A 17,683-nucleotide genomic window follows, 5' to 3' on the forward strand; every position below is an offset into this window, starting at 1 on the left:
CCCCTGGGTCACGGCCTTCATGGCTGGTGCAGCGGGCAGGGGACCCAAAGCTGGACTCCACGATGTTGGAATCACCGGAGCAGAGATTAGGCCACTGTCCTCCAGGACATATGACAAGCATCACCACGAACCTCATCTGAGCTGGGCCAGACAGACCGGAATCGACTTCACTGACAAGCTACTCAAAACCTTAAGCAGGGGCCCCTCCTCCTCTTCCTCATACTTTCGCCCATCTTCTTCCTCACCTCCTGCGGACAAGATCCAGGAAGAAACCCTTTCCCCCTCTCAGCCCTGGTGGCTCCTGTCTCAAGACCCATGTGGTCCAGCGAGAGACGCCTCCTTCAGGGCCCCAAGGACGGGCTGGCATCCAAGCCGTGTACACGGTGACCCGGGTCCCGGCATGCCGTGAGAGGGTGCCCCACGGGGAAACACGGGCTCCTGTCCCGCTCTGGGTGACGGTGGGTGACTCAGGGGCTGGATGGGCGGCTCCACACCCCGGCTTCATGGTTCCCACTCCCAGGCTCCTTCCACGGTCCTCGCTCCCTCTAATGCAGGTCCAGCCTCCACCTTCGACCCCACCGTTAACCCAAAGCCTCCAACACAAAGCGGGGAAGCTGGGCGGGCGGGACGGGGCTGTCAAGCCCAGCCGGCATACTCACTTTGCCGCCTTTGCCCTGCGGGGCCGTCCACAGCTCTGCCCGCTTAAAGAGCATGGGGCAGCGCCTGGGCCACAAGCGAGTCAGCTACCGGGCTGCCAACACCGCCCCCGGGGAGGGCGAGAAGCAGACGGGAAACGGAGAGGGTGAGGGAGGGCAGGGGAGAACAGGGGAGAGGGCTGGAGCGCGTGTGAGCGAGGAGCCGGTGCAGCGGCGGCAGCAGCAGAGTGGAGCTTCAATCTGCTGATTAATTCAGCCTGTTCCCAGTCTTGCTGCAGATCGAGGGAGGGAGGAGGCGGAGGCGGAGGCCGGGCTGCCGGTGCTGGAGGGCGGGGGGGAGGGAGCAGGGAGAGGGGGGACCGGCAGGGACTCTGCCAGATGTCAGGGGCTGGCCCGTTCAGCAGGGGAGGCACCGCGGGGAGCCTGGGGGTCGGGAGGCGCCCACCGGAGGAGAGGCTGGGCAGGAAATGGCTGCTGTAGGCCCGCAGCCCCGAGGGCAGCTGCCCGCATCAAGGAGGACCTGGCCTCTCACCGCCCCAATCCCTTTCCTGGGGCCCCTGTCACTGGGCGAGGTGAGGGGCCCTACCGGGGGAGTCCCCCGGATCCCTGACACTCCAGCATGGAGCCACGCCAACCGCAGCCCTCTCCTCTGTTAGAGCTGCGGGAAGGAGGGGAGCGGGGACTTGAGAGTTATTAATAGCAGCACATCCTAGAGGAGGGGAGAGGGCTGACAATCGAGAAAACCGGAGCACTGACTTCCAGGAGGGCAGAAACCAGGGGACCAGAGAGGGAGAGGGAAGAGCCCCTGAAAGGAAGCCTCTGGGGATCCCAACAACGGGCCAAACTCCCTCCCACCAGGTGGGGGCCCTCCAAGAGCCACTCATCGGTGCCAGTGCAGAGCTCAGCCAGCAGCCGTCCACCGACTCCACGCGGATACTCCTGCCCAGGTGCTGCTGGGACAGGACACCGGCCTCATCCCCGCAAGAAAAGGGGGGCTGGGGACCTCCTGGGGCCCCATTCAGGGCCTGGGCATCACTCCAGGACCCCGAGTTTGACACACAGGAAGCTGTCAGAACGGACCCCCTGGATGACATGGGGGCAAAAGATCCTGAGAGCGGACAGGAGAGTTCTCTGCCTCCCTCCAGGCCACCCTGAGGCTGGGGCAGGAACACCTCAGCGGAGAGGAAACGGCCTAACAGGTCCAAAACCTGAGCGCGGGCTGGACCTGAGACAGCCTCTCCAGGGCCCTGCTTCCTAGACAACGCCATCTCCTCTGCAGCCAGCCTCTCCCCTCCCCCTTCTCTAGCACAGTTCACTGGGGCGGGGGGGTGGGGTGGGGTGGGGTGGGGTGGGGTGGGGTGGGGGGGCCCACCCCAGGCCCGCCAAACCCAGAGCTGAGCGGGGATAGGAAAGGAAGGGCCTGGGCTATCCGGAGGTTAAGGGCAGGAAGTCACCCGGAGGAGGAAGGGGGAGGAGGGGTCGGCTTCAGAGGCAGTCACTCCAATGTCGGGCAGCAGCTTCAGCAAAGTGCCCAGGAGACTCCTGACCCCCAGCCCCGGCTCCCAGGGCACACTCCCCTTTAGCTTTCTACGAAGACACTGCTCTGGGGGAACCACAACTAAGCAAGCACTGTCTCTCCTGTGCAACAGCCCATAGAGTCCAACCCAGGTGCTCCACAGCCCCCAGCACAGCCTTCCAGTGTCTGGTCCCCCCTTTCCAACACTGTCCACTGCAGCAAGTGAAAGGGGAACTTCTGCATCTGGGAAGGAGAGACCCAGACTGTCACTGCCAATGGCACATCCACCACGGGCTGGAGACGGGAGAGGGGTGCCTCCCGAGGACACTGAGGACAGGTAGGTCACAAAGAGGAGGGGGGCGAGATGCAAAGGATCAACCGGCAACAGCCAAACGGTTGCCAGGCAGCGACAGACAACCTCACCAACAACTCCCAGCATGTCAGCTCACCCACTCCCACTGGAGGCCCCAGAGATCCACTTTAGAAGCCCACATTTATACAACTCACAAGGTACCTCAGGTAGAAACGTCATCAGATCTATTACTTAGCTGCTTACCCTTAAATTCCTCCAATAGTCTGTAAGCCAAAGGCCATCCCCCCCCCTCCCCACCCCCCCACCCCCCCCACCCCCCCACCCCCCCACCCCCGCCCTGGGGCCTAGAGCTCTACCAACCCACAGGGAGCATTCCATGAATACAATTGATGATGGTGGTGATGGTGCTTTCTAGATCAGGAGAACATCTATCCAGAAAGAAAAACAAGAGGATAAAGGAAAACCCTCCCCAACAAAAGGCATCCAGCCTGGGTTCACAAGTGTTCTTTGGGCTTGAGAGAGAAGCCAGCCCCTGGACCACAGAAATCTATTTCCCTGATTCAATAGTAATGAATGTTTCAGCCACAGGCTGGAACCAGAGAAAGATACTGTCCTCTGTTTTGGGGACATTCAACCTCACCCAGGCAGGCCACCTCATCACCACATCATAACCTTTGGAGGGAGGGCGCTCCCTGGAATTGAGCAGTGCACGGCCCTTGCAACTGTACACAGCAGCCCTGCCCCCAGGCTGGGGGTGGGACAAGTGGAGCTTTGCCTGCATGCCCATCCCGGCTAGGATGGACACCTGCACAGCAGCCAGAGGCCTCTGTGAGCAGGAGGCCTTAAGTTCAGGTCCACGAGCCTGGTCCACAACCCATCCAGAGGCACGTGATTCCTGGAGCTGAACATGTCCTCAGTCAGCCAGGTTCCAGTGTGTGGACCCATGGCTCCTTCCCTAGACCTCCCAAGGTCTCTTTGGCAGGAAGATCACTATCGTAAGTTCAAGTCAATCAACATTTACTAAGCCCTTGCTACATGCCAGGCTCTATGCTAGGAGCCAGGGACGCTGAGATAAAGCGGGACAGACAGATGGTGTCAACACGGCATAGCAAGTACGACGGTGGAGGGGCTGTGAATGCTGGAAGAAGGGACTCTGGGGGGATGAGGAAGTATCTGGAGAAGGTCATGCTTAAACCAGATCTTGAATGAAAGAAAAGTAGAAGCCTGGCAGGAGAAGGAGGGGGAGGGGATTAGGTAACAGCCTAAACACGAAGTGTGTACCCAAACTCTAAAGCACTCAGAATTACCAGTGGTGGGACTTCCTTGGCAGTCCAGTGGTTAGGTCTCTGTGTTTCCACAGCAGGGGGCACAGATCTGATCCCTGTTCAGGGAACTAAGATCCCAGAGGCTGCACAGCACACCACCCCCCCAGAAAAAGAATTATCAGTGGTAAACACCAAGGCAGGGGAGGTGTGGGATGCTGGGCCAATGGGCAGAAGTGGGCGTGTGGAGGGCTGTGGACCCCATAGTAAAGATTTTGGCAGGCGACACAATGACTTTTAAGCAGGAGCAACAAAAAAAAAGGTCAACTCTGCGTTTGGGGTAGCTTTCCCTACCCACCCAGTGGAGACAGGAGGTCAGAGACAGGGGGACCTGTAGGAATGTGTGACAGGCGTCCAGGCAGAGATGTAGGGCAATCTTCGTCCCAGGAGAGGGGTGCTCAGATCGACGACAAATCTAGCTCTGCGTAAAGATGGTGTATGTGGAGGCTGGGGGTGCCCGAGTCAGGCTGCGGGTGGGGGCGTGCCGCCTGGACCGCCGGGGGGCTCACCCCCAGCTGATTCAGCAGCTGTGCCTGGAGTCTGACTGGGGAGCTCTTCCCTAACCAGAGAGAGGGCGCCGGACAATACTCAACACGGCTCGGCAGGTTGGGGCAGACAGCAAACAAGTGAAATTACACAGCCCTGGGCGAGGAGTGGAAACTGGCTGGGACCCAACCCCGATCGGGAACCGGCTCCACGCGGCCACGTTCACTGGTCCACCCTCTGCCCTTGAGTCCCAGCTCCCGGAGTCTGTGCATTCCGGCCGTCAATAGCCTCATCGAAGGATCAGATCACGTGCTCCGAGCCCCAGAACCACACACCCCACCTCTCACTTTCAGTGTCAAGCCCCCTCACGAGGACCTCCCAGGCAAACACAGGTCAGAAAGTCCAACAGAAACACACAGTCCCCAGGAGGGCAACCATCACAGCCTACCTCGTGCTTCTCTTTCAGGTCCATGGGCCCAGAGTACTGCAGGCATGCCCAGAGGAAGGTGGCCACCCCCGAAAGGAAGGTTCCTCTGCAACATGTACGAACCCCAGTGACTCTGTCACAGTCACCGTGACATCTGGGGGAAAAAAAGAAGAAAGAGGTCCCATGGGGCCGCTTCTGTGAAACACAAGAGGATCACCTCAACAGTCGAGCAGGACGTGGAGGAGACGGTGCCCTGACCGCTGGGCCCCAGCCTGTCCTGGCAGCTGGCAGCTTTGTGAAGTCAGGAGGGAGACGGCTACAGAAGGGATGCTGGAGGGCTGCAAGCTTCCCCTCTTTTAACCCTCATTTTTGGAGGCATGTACGCTTTGTTCCTTTCAGCGAGCAGGAAAAGCCGTGGCTCATTAGCTCTTTATTTTTGGCAGCACTGCATGGCATGCGAGATCTCAGTTCCCCAACCAAGGATGGGACCCACACCTCCCGCAGTGGAAGTGCAGAGTCTTAACCACTGAACCACCAGAGAAGCCCCTCCTCGTCTCTTTAAAAGAGAAGGTATGGGACTTGCCTGGTGGTCCAGTGTTTACGTGTCCACTGCGGATGGTGTGGGTTCGATCTCTGGTCAGGGAACTAGGAATCCTGCGTGTCACACGGTGCAGCCCCTCCCCCAAAAAAGTGAAGGTAAACTGGAATCTAGATACAACTGGAATAATCAGGCAAATGGTGGAGAGAGCGGCAGAGATGATCGGGGTAGAGACTTGCTTGCTCCACCTTGTGGGAAACACACACCGTATGCAAACGTGTGCACGCCCAGGGCCGCGGGCCTCTCTTGCAGCTGGTCAATGGGGCAGTGCTCACCTGGGCAGGCGCCCCAGGCTGAAGGGTCCAAGGCAACAATAATGTGGAAAATGAAGATTAGTCTCACCTCCTCCTCCCTCCCCATATAATCCCTGACCCTCACCCATTCACACTTTATAATTTCAGATGAGTGTTTGGGTAAAGAGTACATGCATGCGTGCGTGCAGGCTAAGTTGCTTCAGTCGTGTCCAACTCTGCGACCCTACGGACTGCAGCCCGACAGGCTCCTCTGTCCATGGGATTCTCCAGGCAAGAATACTGGAGTGGGTTGCCGTGACCTCCTCCAGAGGATTTTCCCCACTCAGGGATCGAACCCACGTCTCTTATGTCTCCTGTACTGGCAGGCGGGTTATTTACCACTAGCACCACCTGGGAAGGCCAATTAGCTGCGGAGAGAGCAAAGTAACCCGCTCTCTAACAGTTCTCTTGGGGCAGACAGCACAGCCTTGTTAAGCGGAGCTGCTCACAAGCCCAGGAGAACTGTCTAGAAACAATTAAAAAAAAAAAAAAGCTGTGTCCAGAGGACTCCAGGCAGGAGGCCCACGCGCTGCAGGCACTAAATCCGACCCACGTTCCCATCTGATCCCTCACGGGCCTGCATGGCTGAGTCTGCCCGTCCCTCTGCTCTGCCAAGCAGGGCTCTCACAGTCCCAGAGGTCACAGGCAGCCAGCTGACATGGGATCCGGGGAGGCTGAGTGCACGTCTCCCAGAGGCCGCTCTGACTCGGGCACCCAGGCCCTGTTTACAAGGACAGCTCAAGGTCCCCATGACAGCCGTCCCAGCGGGGGCTGGAAGAGGCAGTCACCACACAGAGAGAGGCATCAGGAGCCAGGCGGAGATTCTGCTCAACTTCCCCGCCAACACTACCAGGGTGAGACGACTGTGCGGCCAGCTGGAACCACAGCAGCTCCGAAAGGGCAGCCAGGAGCACGACATTCTTCTGTGAGTCTCTGTGTTCCCATCACTCCATACATGGGATTCTGGGAGAGAGCCGGCCCTAACTGCCTAATTCGAAACCAGTAGCTGTGTCCTTAAAGGGCCAGGTCTACTCCCCGCCCATGGTGAAAAAACCCACAGGCTTCAAAGCCAAACACCGGTGGGTTCAAATCCTGGCTCCATCATGTGCCAAGTGCCAAATGACCTTGGCGAATCACCTGCCTCTCTGAGCCTCAGTGTCCTTGTTCAATGAATGGGAGTGATGATACCTATTTCACAGTATTAATATTGACACACACACATACGTGGATGTGTGCTAAGTCTCTTCACTCACGTCCAACTCTGCGACCCTATGGACTAGCCCGCCAGGCTCCTCCGTCCATGGGGTTCTCCAGGCAAGAATACTGGAGTGGACTGCAGTGCCCTCTTCCAGGGGATTGTCCTGGCCCAGGGATCGAACCCACGTCTCTGATGTCTCCTGCACTGGCAGGCAGGTTCTTTACCACTAGCACCACTTGGGAAGCCCAACACACATCCATAAAAATGACTAAAATGAAAAATACTGACAGTACGTACTATTGGTGAGGACACAAACTTGAAAATTACTGGTGGGACTATCACATGGTATAACCACTTAGGAAAACATTTTGGCAGCCTCTGATAAAGTAGAGGTGACTGATGAAAAAGGCGGGGGTTAGAGGCACCAACCTCTGACACCACCACCTCATCCTCGGAGTGTGGTGGAAAGTCCACGTGTAACTTTACAGTCAGCCCTCCAATTTACGGTCCTGCCTTTATGGATTCAACCAACCATGGATTATGTAGCATTCTGGTTCGTATTCAGTGAAAGAAATATATATATAAATGGACTCATGCAGTTCAAGGGACAACTATAAACACTTATTAAATGACCAAGTAATCAAAATATACACCCTCAAAAATATTCATAGCAATTTCATTCAAAGTAGCCCCAAATTGGAATAATGCAAAATGTCCACTCACAGGTGTGCAAATATCCACTCAACATTGAAAAAACTAAGATCATGGCATCCAGTCCCATCACTTCATGGCATATAGATGGGGAAACAATGGAAACAGTGAAAGACTTTATTTTCTTGGGCTCCAAAATCACTGCTGACGATGACTGCAGCCATGAAATTAAAAGATGCTTGCTCCTTGGAAGAAAAGCTATGACAAACCTAGACAGCATATTAAAAAGCAGAGACATTACTTTGCCGACAAAGGCCCATAAAGTCAAAGCTATGGTTTTTCCAGTGGTCATGTATGGATGTGAGAGTTGGACCATTAAGGAGGCTGAGCACCGAAGAATGGATGCTTTCAAACTGTGGTGCTGCAGAAGATTCTTGAGAGTCCCTTGGACTGCAAGGAGGTCAAACCAGTCAATCCTAAAGGAAATCAATCCTGAATATTCACTGGAAGGATTGATACTGAAGCTGAAGCTCTAATACTTTGGCCACCTTTGGCCAGCCAACACATTAGAAAAGACCCTGATCCTGGGAAAGGTTGGAGGCAGGAGAATTAGGGGATGACAGAGGACAGGATGGTCGGATGGCATCACCAACTCCATGGACAAGTCTGAGCAGGTCCCGGGAGATGGTGACGGACAGGGAAGCCTGGTGTGCTGCAGTCCATGGGGTCGCAAAGAGTCAGACGTGACCCAGCGAATGAACAACTACCACTCACAGGTGAATGCATGAACGTGTTATGGTTAACGCACATAATGGAATTCTACCCAGCATCAAATACATACATGCAACTGATACACACAACAATGCGGCTGAATACCAAAAACATCTGGTGAGCAAGAGAAGCCACTCACAAAAGAGTGCCTACTGTATGATCCAATTTACATAAAAGTTATTGTTGTTGTTTAGTCATTAAGTAATGTCTGATTCTTTGCGACTCTACGGACTGTAGCCCACAAGGCTCCTCTGTCCGTGGGGTTGCCATTTTCTTCTCCAGGGGATCTTCTAGCCCGAGGGATTGGATCTGTCTCTCCTACACTGCATGTGAATTCTTCACCACTGAGCCACCTGGGAAGCCCACATAAACTTCAGAACAGGCAAAACTAATCAATCATGGCAGCAAGCAGATCAGGAGTTGCCTGGGGTCAGGGAGAGGGAATGATCACAAACGACACAGAGATCTTTTGTTTAATATTGTGACTGTGAGTGGTGGTTATGGGATGTATACATTTGTCAAAATTCTTTGAACTATATACTTAAGGGGTTGGCAAAAATATTTGTTTGGGTTTTTCGCAACATCTTACTTTTTTGCCAACCTGATAAACAGGTATGTTTTATTGTATGAAAATAGACTTGCTTCCATAGAGCTGATTCTCAGAATGTACAGTGGAATCTGAGGTATAGCCGATCTTTAAAATGCCTGGCACATGCCAGATGTGGCCGATCTAAAAGAGAAGGATAATGAAGCATTTATCCAGGGCCGACAGTGTGTTACAATGGCAGATACTTGGTAAGTCTAACGAATGGTCCTGTTTTCAAAGAACTGTAAGATGAGGTCCCTTCCCTACAGGGATTTAAAATACAGTGGTTTGGGCTATTCTGAAAAAAAGATAACTAAAATTCAAGTTGGCCTTGAAACACTAAATGAGAATTGCCAACAGGTGTGTAGGAGGAAGACTTACCTAAGCAAGGGTCACGAGTCCAACCAAGGCACCGAGGAAGAAATGCCGAAGCCTTTTTGAAAGACAGTGAGCTGACCTATTTGGTTAGAGGAGAAGGCCTGAGTAGGTCAGAGTGAAGAAATAAAGGAAGGACCACACAGGACAGGGAAATCAGAAACTCTTGCAACAAAGGCACCCTGAGGAGTCACTGGAGGTCTCTGAGTAGGTCTCGGGATTGTAAGAGGGTAGAGAATGGATCAGAGGAGAAAGGGAGAGAAATTACAGGCAGAAGAGTTAGAAGAAAATGACAATCACCCTGGTTCGCTGCGATGAGTGTCTCAACAAAGAAGGCGATGAAAATGAAGTGGTGGATGCTTCCTGTTGCCAGGCTCAGAACCAGCATCAAAAGGAGCTAAGTAAGGGATGGGGGCTTTCCTGGTGGTCCAGTGGATAAGATTCCTCCTGACAACGCAGGGGACATGGGTTCAATCCCTGCTCCGGGAAGATCCCGCAGGTCTCAGGGCAACTAAGTGCGTCCAGAGCCCGTGCTCCACAACAGGAGAAGCCACTGTAGTGAGACGCCCAGGCACCACGACTAGAGAAGAAAACAAAAAGCCCGCACACAGCAGCCAAGACCAGCGCAGCCAAAAGTAAACAAACCTTTTTCTTTTTTAAAAGGAGAGCTTAAGTGGGTACCCAACGTTCAGGTTGAGGACTAGCTGAGGAGCTGGCTGTCCACACCTCTCTGTTAGCTATGGTGGCATTCTAGGCACACCCAACACATCAAAAACACAATTTGGTGGACTTCAGCTAAACAGCAGTGTCCAAAGTGTGCGGGAGGGAGGGAGGTTTTTAATCACAAGTCTCAGAGTTCTGTCCTTGGTGGCATCCTAGTCAGTAGTTTTATCAGTGACTTGGGTGAGGGAACAGACGGCATGCTAATCAAATTCTTGGGTAGCACAAGTCTGGAAAGGAGATCAAAGCCAAGCTCCAAGAAGATATCAACAGGCAGAAATGATGGGCCAAATGTAATAGATTCAACTCAACTGTAAGAGATTCAATATTAATTCCGGTCCTTAGGTTCAAAAACTACTGTATAAAACATTCTAAAGCAATTATCCTTCAGTTAAAAATAAATTTAAAAAACACTACTGTGGAAAACACTGTAAAGCAATTATCCTTCAATTAAAAATAAATTAATTAAAAAAAATTTTAAACTACCATATAAAACTACTATAAATGGCTCGCATGCTAAGTTGTTTCAGTCGCGTCTGACTCTTTGTGACCCCATGGACCACAGCCCGCCAGGCCTCTCCCTGGGAAGATGGGATTCTCCAGGCAAGAATACTGGAGTGGGTTGCCGTGCCCTCCTCCAGGGGATCTTCCCAGCACAGGGACTGAACCTGCTGTACCAGCAGGCAGGTTCTTTACCACTAGCACCACCTGGGAAGCGGTTTCAAAATAAATGGCATGGCCACCCAGAGTTCATTCATATTTAGGTCAAAGAACTGATGCTTTCAAACTGTGGTGCTGGAGAAGACTCTTGAGAGTACCTTGGACAGCAAGGAGATCAAACTAGTCAATCTTAAAAGAAATCAACTCTGACTACTCATTGGAAGGACTGATGATAAAGCTGAAGCTCCAATAATTTGGCCACCCGATGAGAAGAGCCGACTCAGTGGAAAAGACCCTGATGTTGGGAAAGACTGAGGGCAAGAGGAGAAAGAGGCAACAGAGGATGAGATGGTTGGTTGGTGTCGCCGACTCAATAGACATGAGTTTGAGCAAACTCTGGGAGCTAGTGACAGACAGGGAAGCTTGGTGTGCTGCAGTTCATGGGGTTGCAAAGAGTCGGACATGACTTAGGAGACGGAACAACAGTAACAACAGACATGCTAAGTACCCCAAAAGAGAAAAGTAACTCTCCTGCTTGTACATTTCAGAGCACACCTGAACTAATTTGTTCATTTGTGCATCATACACTGCGAAGGACACTGACAAAAGTGGAAGGTCTCCCAACAGAAACAGCCAGGCTGGAGAATCTATGACATGAGAAATAGTGGAAGGATTTGAACCAGGGCTAACCAGGAGCTGAACCAGCTGAACCAGGAGCTGAGCTAAGGGCTAACCACCCTTAGCTAGGACACATACCAAAAACATGTCAGGTCTGAGCAGGGCTAGAAGGGCACGGTGGCTGCCAGGGGACAGAAGGGCCAGGCTTACTCTGGGAGGCTCCAACGACAGGGCCCAGGCTAGGGTAAGGAGGCTACAGGGAGGCTGACTGAGACGCAATATGACAATATCTTTCCTTCGTTTTTGTTTTTTGGCCACAAGGCTTGTGGGATTCTCAGTTCCCTGACCAGGGACTGAATCCAGGCCACGACAGTGAAAGCCTAGAATCCTAACCACTGGGCCACCAGGGAACTCTCGAGCAATTTCATTACATAGTTAAAACTGCATTTAAAAAATGGAAGAGGCTACCCGAGAGGCAATGGGCTCCCCATCACCAGAGGGATCCAAGCAACGGTGGGAAATTATGGAGCTAATAAATCTATCAGGCAGCAAATAAGAAAGAGATGACCTTCTATGGTCTCTTCTAATTCCAAGAGACTATGAAATCAAGAAATCCAGGAGCATCTACCTATGAAAAGATGCTCAACTCCACTCACAGTAAGAGACCATCAGATTAGACTACCCCAAGGGAACAAAGCTGGAATATTTTCACCACTGGAGTTCAAGGTTCTGTAAAGCTACACTAATCAATGCAGTGTGGTATTGGCCTGGTAATAGGGTCTAGAAATAGATCCAGACAATTATGGTCGATTGATTTTTGAGAAAGGTACAAAGGCAATTTGCTGGAGAAAACACAGTCTTTTCAACAAATCATGCTGGAACAACTAAATAATCAGATATTAAAAAAAAAAAACTCAAAAGTTTGTAAATATAGCTTGCACCATATATAAGAATTAACCAGTAATGGCTCATAGAGCTAAATGGCAAAGTAAAAAGAAGAAATAATAAGAGGAAAACCTTTGTTAACTTTGGGTTGGATTTCTTGGAGTCAGTACCAAAAGCACAACCTACAAAAGATATTAATAAATTGGAACTGAGTAACTGATGACAGAAGTGGGAGGAAGAATTTTCACTGTATATGCTTTTGTGCCTTTTGAATGTACCATGTGAATGCACCACATGTATCTTAAAAAAAAAAAAACCACAGCAACCTTTCACTTCTGGGTATATACCCACGAGATGTGATACCAGGGATCCAAACAGATATGTGTACACTCAGCAGCGTTATTCACAACAGCAAAAGTGGAAGCAACCCAAGCGTCCATCAACAGATGAATGGATATACAAAATGTGTCTGATGCATACAATGGACTATTAGTCCATCTTAAAAAGGAAGAACATTCTGACACGTGCTGCAACATCAAAGACTTTACAGGCCTACACTATTTGAAATAGAGTGAAAGTCGCTTAGTCATGTCCCACTCTGACTCTGTGGACAGTAGCCCACCAGGATCCACTCTGGCTGTGGAATTCTTCAGGCAAGAGTACTGGAGTGGGTTGCCATTCCCTTCTCCAAGGGATCTTCCCAACCCAGGGAATGAACCAGGTCTCCCACATTGCAGGCAGATTCATTACCATCTGAGCCACCAAGGAAGCCCAAAGTGAAATAAGCCAGTCACAAAAGGGCAAATACCGTATGTTTCTTCTGACACGAGGTTCCTAGAGGAGTCAAACTCCTACAGACAGAGAGTAGAATGGTGGTTTCCGGGGACTAAGGAGCGGGCAATGGTGGGGGTAAGTGTTTAACAGGGACAGAGTTTCCGTCTGGGAAAACAAAACAGCTCTGGAGATAGATGGTGGTGATGGCTGTATAACAATATGAATGTATTGAACCCACCGAACTGGTTAAAATGGCAAGTGTTGTGTTATGTATATTTTACCACAATATATTTAAAAAGTCAGCAACTTCTGATTTTTAAATTGGTTCTGGCTTACAAGCAGTGCATTCCATGACGACTTTAGGGATGTTTATGGTCAAATTCCATAAAGGCTTAAAAAAAAAAAAAGATACTGACATTAAGAAAACTAAGTTCATATTATATAATTATACTATTCATATTCACACCATTCATATACTATTCACACTATAGTATTCATATTCTTAATTATAATATTTCTAGTTTCCCAAAGGCCACTGTGAGCCCTGAAAGGGTCTCCTTCCCTAGGGGACCCCTCATTCCGCATCACTTCAGGCCTCTGGATGCAGGCATCAGCTCAGGTCTAATCTGGCCCTTAACCTACTTGCCATGCCATGTGATCCTGTTTACTACTGGCTCGGCAGCCGCAGGCAAAGCTTATTATTAAGCTGGTCACCAAACCACACATTCTGGCTGGCCAGTCCGTTCGGAAGAAAAACATTCCTGCTGCGGCTTAGCCTTTAGTTCACCTGTGTACTGTAAACAAATCTGGGCCTGCTCAGAAATGGGGGTTCAAAGAATGTTTTTAAAGCAGCCTATCTTTTAGGTAGAAAAAGATGCTCTCATGAAAACAAGGCTGACACACAGCAGAAATTTACACAGCACTGTAAAGCTATTATACTCCAATAATAAAATTTTTTAATTAAAAATCTCATTTGGAGAAAAAAAGCACTTAGCAACTTTTGGAAAAAATGAAATAAATTATGATGTATGGATTAAAACAAAAAACAAAAAAACAGGACTTCCCTGGTGGTCCAGTGGTTGAGAATCCATCTGCCAACGCAGGGGACACGGGTTCGATCCCTGGTCCAGGAAGATTCCACATGCCTCTGGGGAACTAGGCCCATGTGTCACAACGACTGCAACTACTGAAGCCTGAGTGCTCAAGAGCCCACACTCTGCAACAAGAGAAGCCACTGCAATGAGAAGCCCTCACACAGCAATTAGAGAGCAGCCCCTGCTTGCCACAACTAGAGAAAGCCCTCAAACAGCAACAGAGACCCAGTGCAGTCAAAATAAATGAGTAAATAAAAACAACAATGCTGACACAATAATCAGATTAAAAAGATTAGCACCCACTGATGAGCAGGAGATGTGCCAACTAAGACTGGGAACATTCACAATTAAACACCAGGAGTGAGTGGATTTGGGAAAGGTTATTATCAGAACTCAAACTTGAGTTGAGTGAGGTTCAGTCGCGCCTTGGGTTGTAGGTCATGGTCTCCAACCTCCAGGGTCTAATGCTCAATGATCTGAGGTGCAGCTGATGTAATAATAATAAAAATAAAGTGCACAATAAACATAATGCACTTGAATCATCCCCAAACCATCCCCCCATAATCCACGGAAAAACTGTGTTCCATGAAATCGGTCCCTGGTGCTAAAACAGTGCGGACCGCTGGGTAGCTCATGTTTACAATAGCATGCTTCCCTCTCTATACAGAAATTGTTTCCCAAGCTCAACATTAGGGAAGGACCAGTGGGAGGAACCAAAGGATTTCAACCTGCCTTTCTCATGAGTTCCGCAGGAGTTAAGCTTTCCAAAAGGCTGATTCTCAACCCTTGGAGCTGGTCCTCCCTAGCAACTTCTCAAAATAGAAATGTGAAGGGCTTTCTGTTTGCTCCCATCTCACCGCCCAGCCCTGGCTCTCCCGGTCGGGTCACCACAAACAAGGAGGGGGTGGAGGCGGTTCAAGGGCAGTTAACTCGCACTTCTTTGGCAGCTGGTTATCAACGGGATGGTTTGTACTCCACCTCCCTGGGCAAGGCACTTCTCCATGGTCTTAGCCAGTTTCCCTACTTGTCGTTCTGACAAAAATCAGTGAGAAAGGAAGTTGCGGCTGAAATAAGCCTTCCAGGGTATGTGGATTTTACGTGAACATCTAGCCCCAGTTTCACACTTAATGACAGTCTACATTCTAGTGTCTTCTGATCTTCATAGTGATTTTTTTTTCTATTCCATGGATCAGTTTTACCTTTTTCTTTTTTTTTTTTCTTTTACCTAACTTTTTAGATAATGAACCTGGTGCCCTTTTTCCTTATTTAAAACTACCTCGCTGGAACACGCTGGCTCTTCTTTTGCCCAGATCACCATAAAGACATACCACCATAATATTTCTTCTTCACTGCTTCTTGACTTTTTTCTGTTTCCACACTGCTCTTATACACAATCACACTCTCTTAATAACACCTCTAATTACACTGCCGAGTTCCCTGAAACCAAGAAAGTGCTACCTTGCCCTGACTCCACTCGCCCCACCCCCACCTCCCCTGAGAATCACTAATTTACACCCACAAAGAGAGACCACAATAACTATGAATCAGCCAGTGAACTACTTGTTGGTTACTTAAAATTAATAAATGCAAAATATATTAAGTAAATGCTAGACCCCATGCAAAGGGATTCCCTGGCGGCTCAGATGGTAAAGAATCTGCCTGCAATGCAGGATACCTAGGTTCCATTCCTGGAGTGGGACGATCCCCTGGAGAAGGGAATGGCAAACCACTCTGATACTCTAGACTGGAAAAATCCCATGGATAGAGAAGCCTGGTGGGCTACAGCCCATGGGGTCACAAAGAGTCCGACATGACTGAGCGACTAACACACACACAAAGATCCCATGCAAGGGATTCTATACATACAGACCACCTTATTTAAGGCTCACAACCACCCCTACAAGAGGCTGAGAAAAAATAGGAAACTTGGTTTTCTCGGATCACACCTAGGAAAGGACATGCTCTAATGGGTAAAGAGCTCAAGAATCTGGATTTGATGACCTTGGTGACCCTGGCCCTGGCCCTTTGCTTCTCTCAACAGTTAGTCCCAGGCCTCCCAGGTGGCTCATTGGTAAAGAATCCGTCTGCCAATTCCAAGACACATGGGTTCGATCCCTGGGTGGGGAACATGCCCTGGAGAAGGAAATGAAAACCCACTCCAGTATTCTTGCCTGGGAAATCACATGGACAGAGGAGCCTGGCGGTCTATACCGTCCATGGGGTGGCAAAAGAAAAACAACAATAGTTAGTCCCCATATCTGTAAAATAAAACGTTAAAACTCCCTCTTGCCTTCATCTTCTAAGAGTACCCAGGCTTAACTGAAGAGTCTTGGATAAAGCATGAGAAAACTAGCATCGTCCTGGTGTACAAAATCACACACCAAGAAGGAAAATAGGATTCAACACAGCACTCCCTACCTTTCCCCACCTCTCCAAGAGCCACACACACACAGAGGGTGGGATGAAGCAGCACGTGACCATATCAATGAGCACTCCGAAGTGCAGCCGGTGGTTACACACCAATGAAAGAGCAGGGTTTCCCTCGTATCTGGCACCGGGCAGGGCCTCACGTCGCTGCACACGAGGGACTCTAAATACAGGCTTCAGCGGTGAGGCGCTGAGGAGCCAGAGCACAGCAGAGGCAGCAGTTTAAAGGGTGGCAGTGACTCCTGCTGCTTCCAAGGAGTCTTGAAACCTTCGGGAAAGGTAGAAAGGGGCGGGGAGGGGGAGGCCGGGCACGCTCCAAACTGCAACGTCCGCCGCTCTGCGCGGAGAAGCAACCTCCGGTTCCGTCCACCTGGACACCGGGGTCGTGATCAGCACAAGGCCCCGGCGGCATTTGAGAGCGCGCGCAGGGGAGACAACCGTCCGAACTGAGGGCCGGAGGTGGGGCACTCCCAGAGACCCTATGAATAAACTGGACGCCTGCGCGGGAGGCCGTCCGGGCAAGGGCCCAGGCACGGTCACTCCCGGGGCAGGGAGTCTTTTGTTGGCGGGAGGCTTCGATTTTTGACGCGGGACCCCCAAGGGGCCAAGCCAGGGCCGAGGGGCAAGTGTGAGCCCCTGAGAGAAAGGAAATGGCCAAGAGCTGGAGGCAAAAGCCAGTTCCTGGACTCCTTGACCGAAAGGGATTCCCTCGAGGCCATTCCCTGGGTGCAGACCCCAGACTCCCCTCCCCTCGGCCAGGAATCCCGAGGCGGAAGGCCTGGCCCCACGCCCCTGTGCTCCCCTTGCTTCGGGCCACGGGCCTTCTCGTACTTACCGGGGCCCGGGGACCGGTCTTCCTCGCCCGCGTCCTCTCCCCTCCCTGCCCCCTCCTCACTTCACGTCCCCTCCTCCAGGGGCCGCGGCCATGTCCGTTACTGGCAACTCCAAAGGGGTTTGCCTCCTTCTCCGACAATGGAGACCGCTAGCTCGCTCGCTAAAGTCCTGGGCGCCGATTGGCCAAAATCCGAGACGGGGAGGATTTCCAGCTTCTTATTGGCAGAGTGGAGCGCGAGGCTGTAGCCACAACCGCCCCTCTGGGAGCCTGGCGGAATTGAGTGCCAAATGCTGCCGGCGGGAGAGCTCACAACCGCTGTCCATCCTTGAGCGTCGTTCTCCGGCGGTTTCTGAGCCAGAGGTCTCAGTCAGGGACGAGGGCACGGCTTTCAGCTCGATTCATTTTCCCACGGAATTATCCTGGAAAGATCGACAGGGCCTTCCGCCCCCCGCCTTTCTTTTTAAAATAAGCCCTTTGC

At 51.2% G+C, this 17,683-nt stretch overlaps 1 protein-coding gene across 5 annotated transcripts in view; it reads right to left on the bottom strand.

Moving 5' to 3' along the window:
* Positions 1-17,308, bottom strand: part of TMEM94 (transmembrane protein 94) — a 34,998-nt gene extending 17,690 nt beyond the window's left edge. For 4 of the 5 annotated variants that reach the window (XM_052658538.1, XM_052658537.1, XM_052658539.1 and 1 more), the window contains exons 1-2: positions 17,206-17,308; positions 4,742-4,874 (exon numbers count right to left, since the gene is read on the bottom strand). In XM_052658538.1, coding sequence (XP_052514498.1) covers positions 4,742-4,765 — 24 coding nt within the window. In that variant the 5' untranslated portion in view covers positions 4,766-4,874; positions 17,206-17,308. Of the gene's footprint in view, positions 1-4,741; positions 4,875-6,461; positions 6,526-17,205 lie in introns of those variants that run through there. The other variant, XM_052658536.1, reaches the window with a different exon arrangement.
* Between the last annotated feature and the right edge of the window lie 375 nt (positions 17,309-17,683).

Source organism: Budorcas taxicolor, chromosome 19 (assembly GCF_023091745.1).
Source record: "Budorcas taxicolor isolate Tak-1 chromosome 19, Takin1.1, whole genome shotgun sequence".
Taxonomy (NCBI): domain Eukaryota; kingdom Metazoa; phylum Chordata; class Mammalia; order Artiodactyla; family Bovidae; genus Budorcas; species Budorcas taxicolor.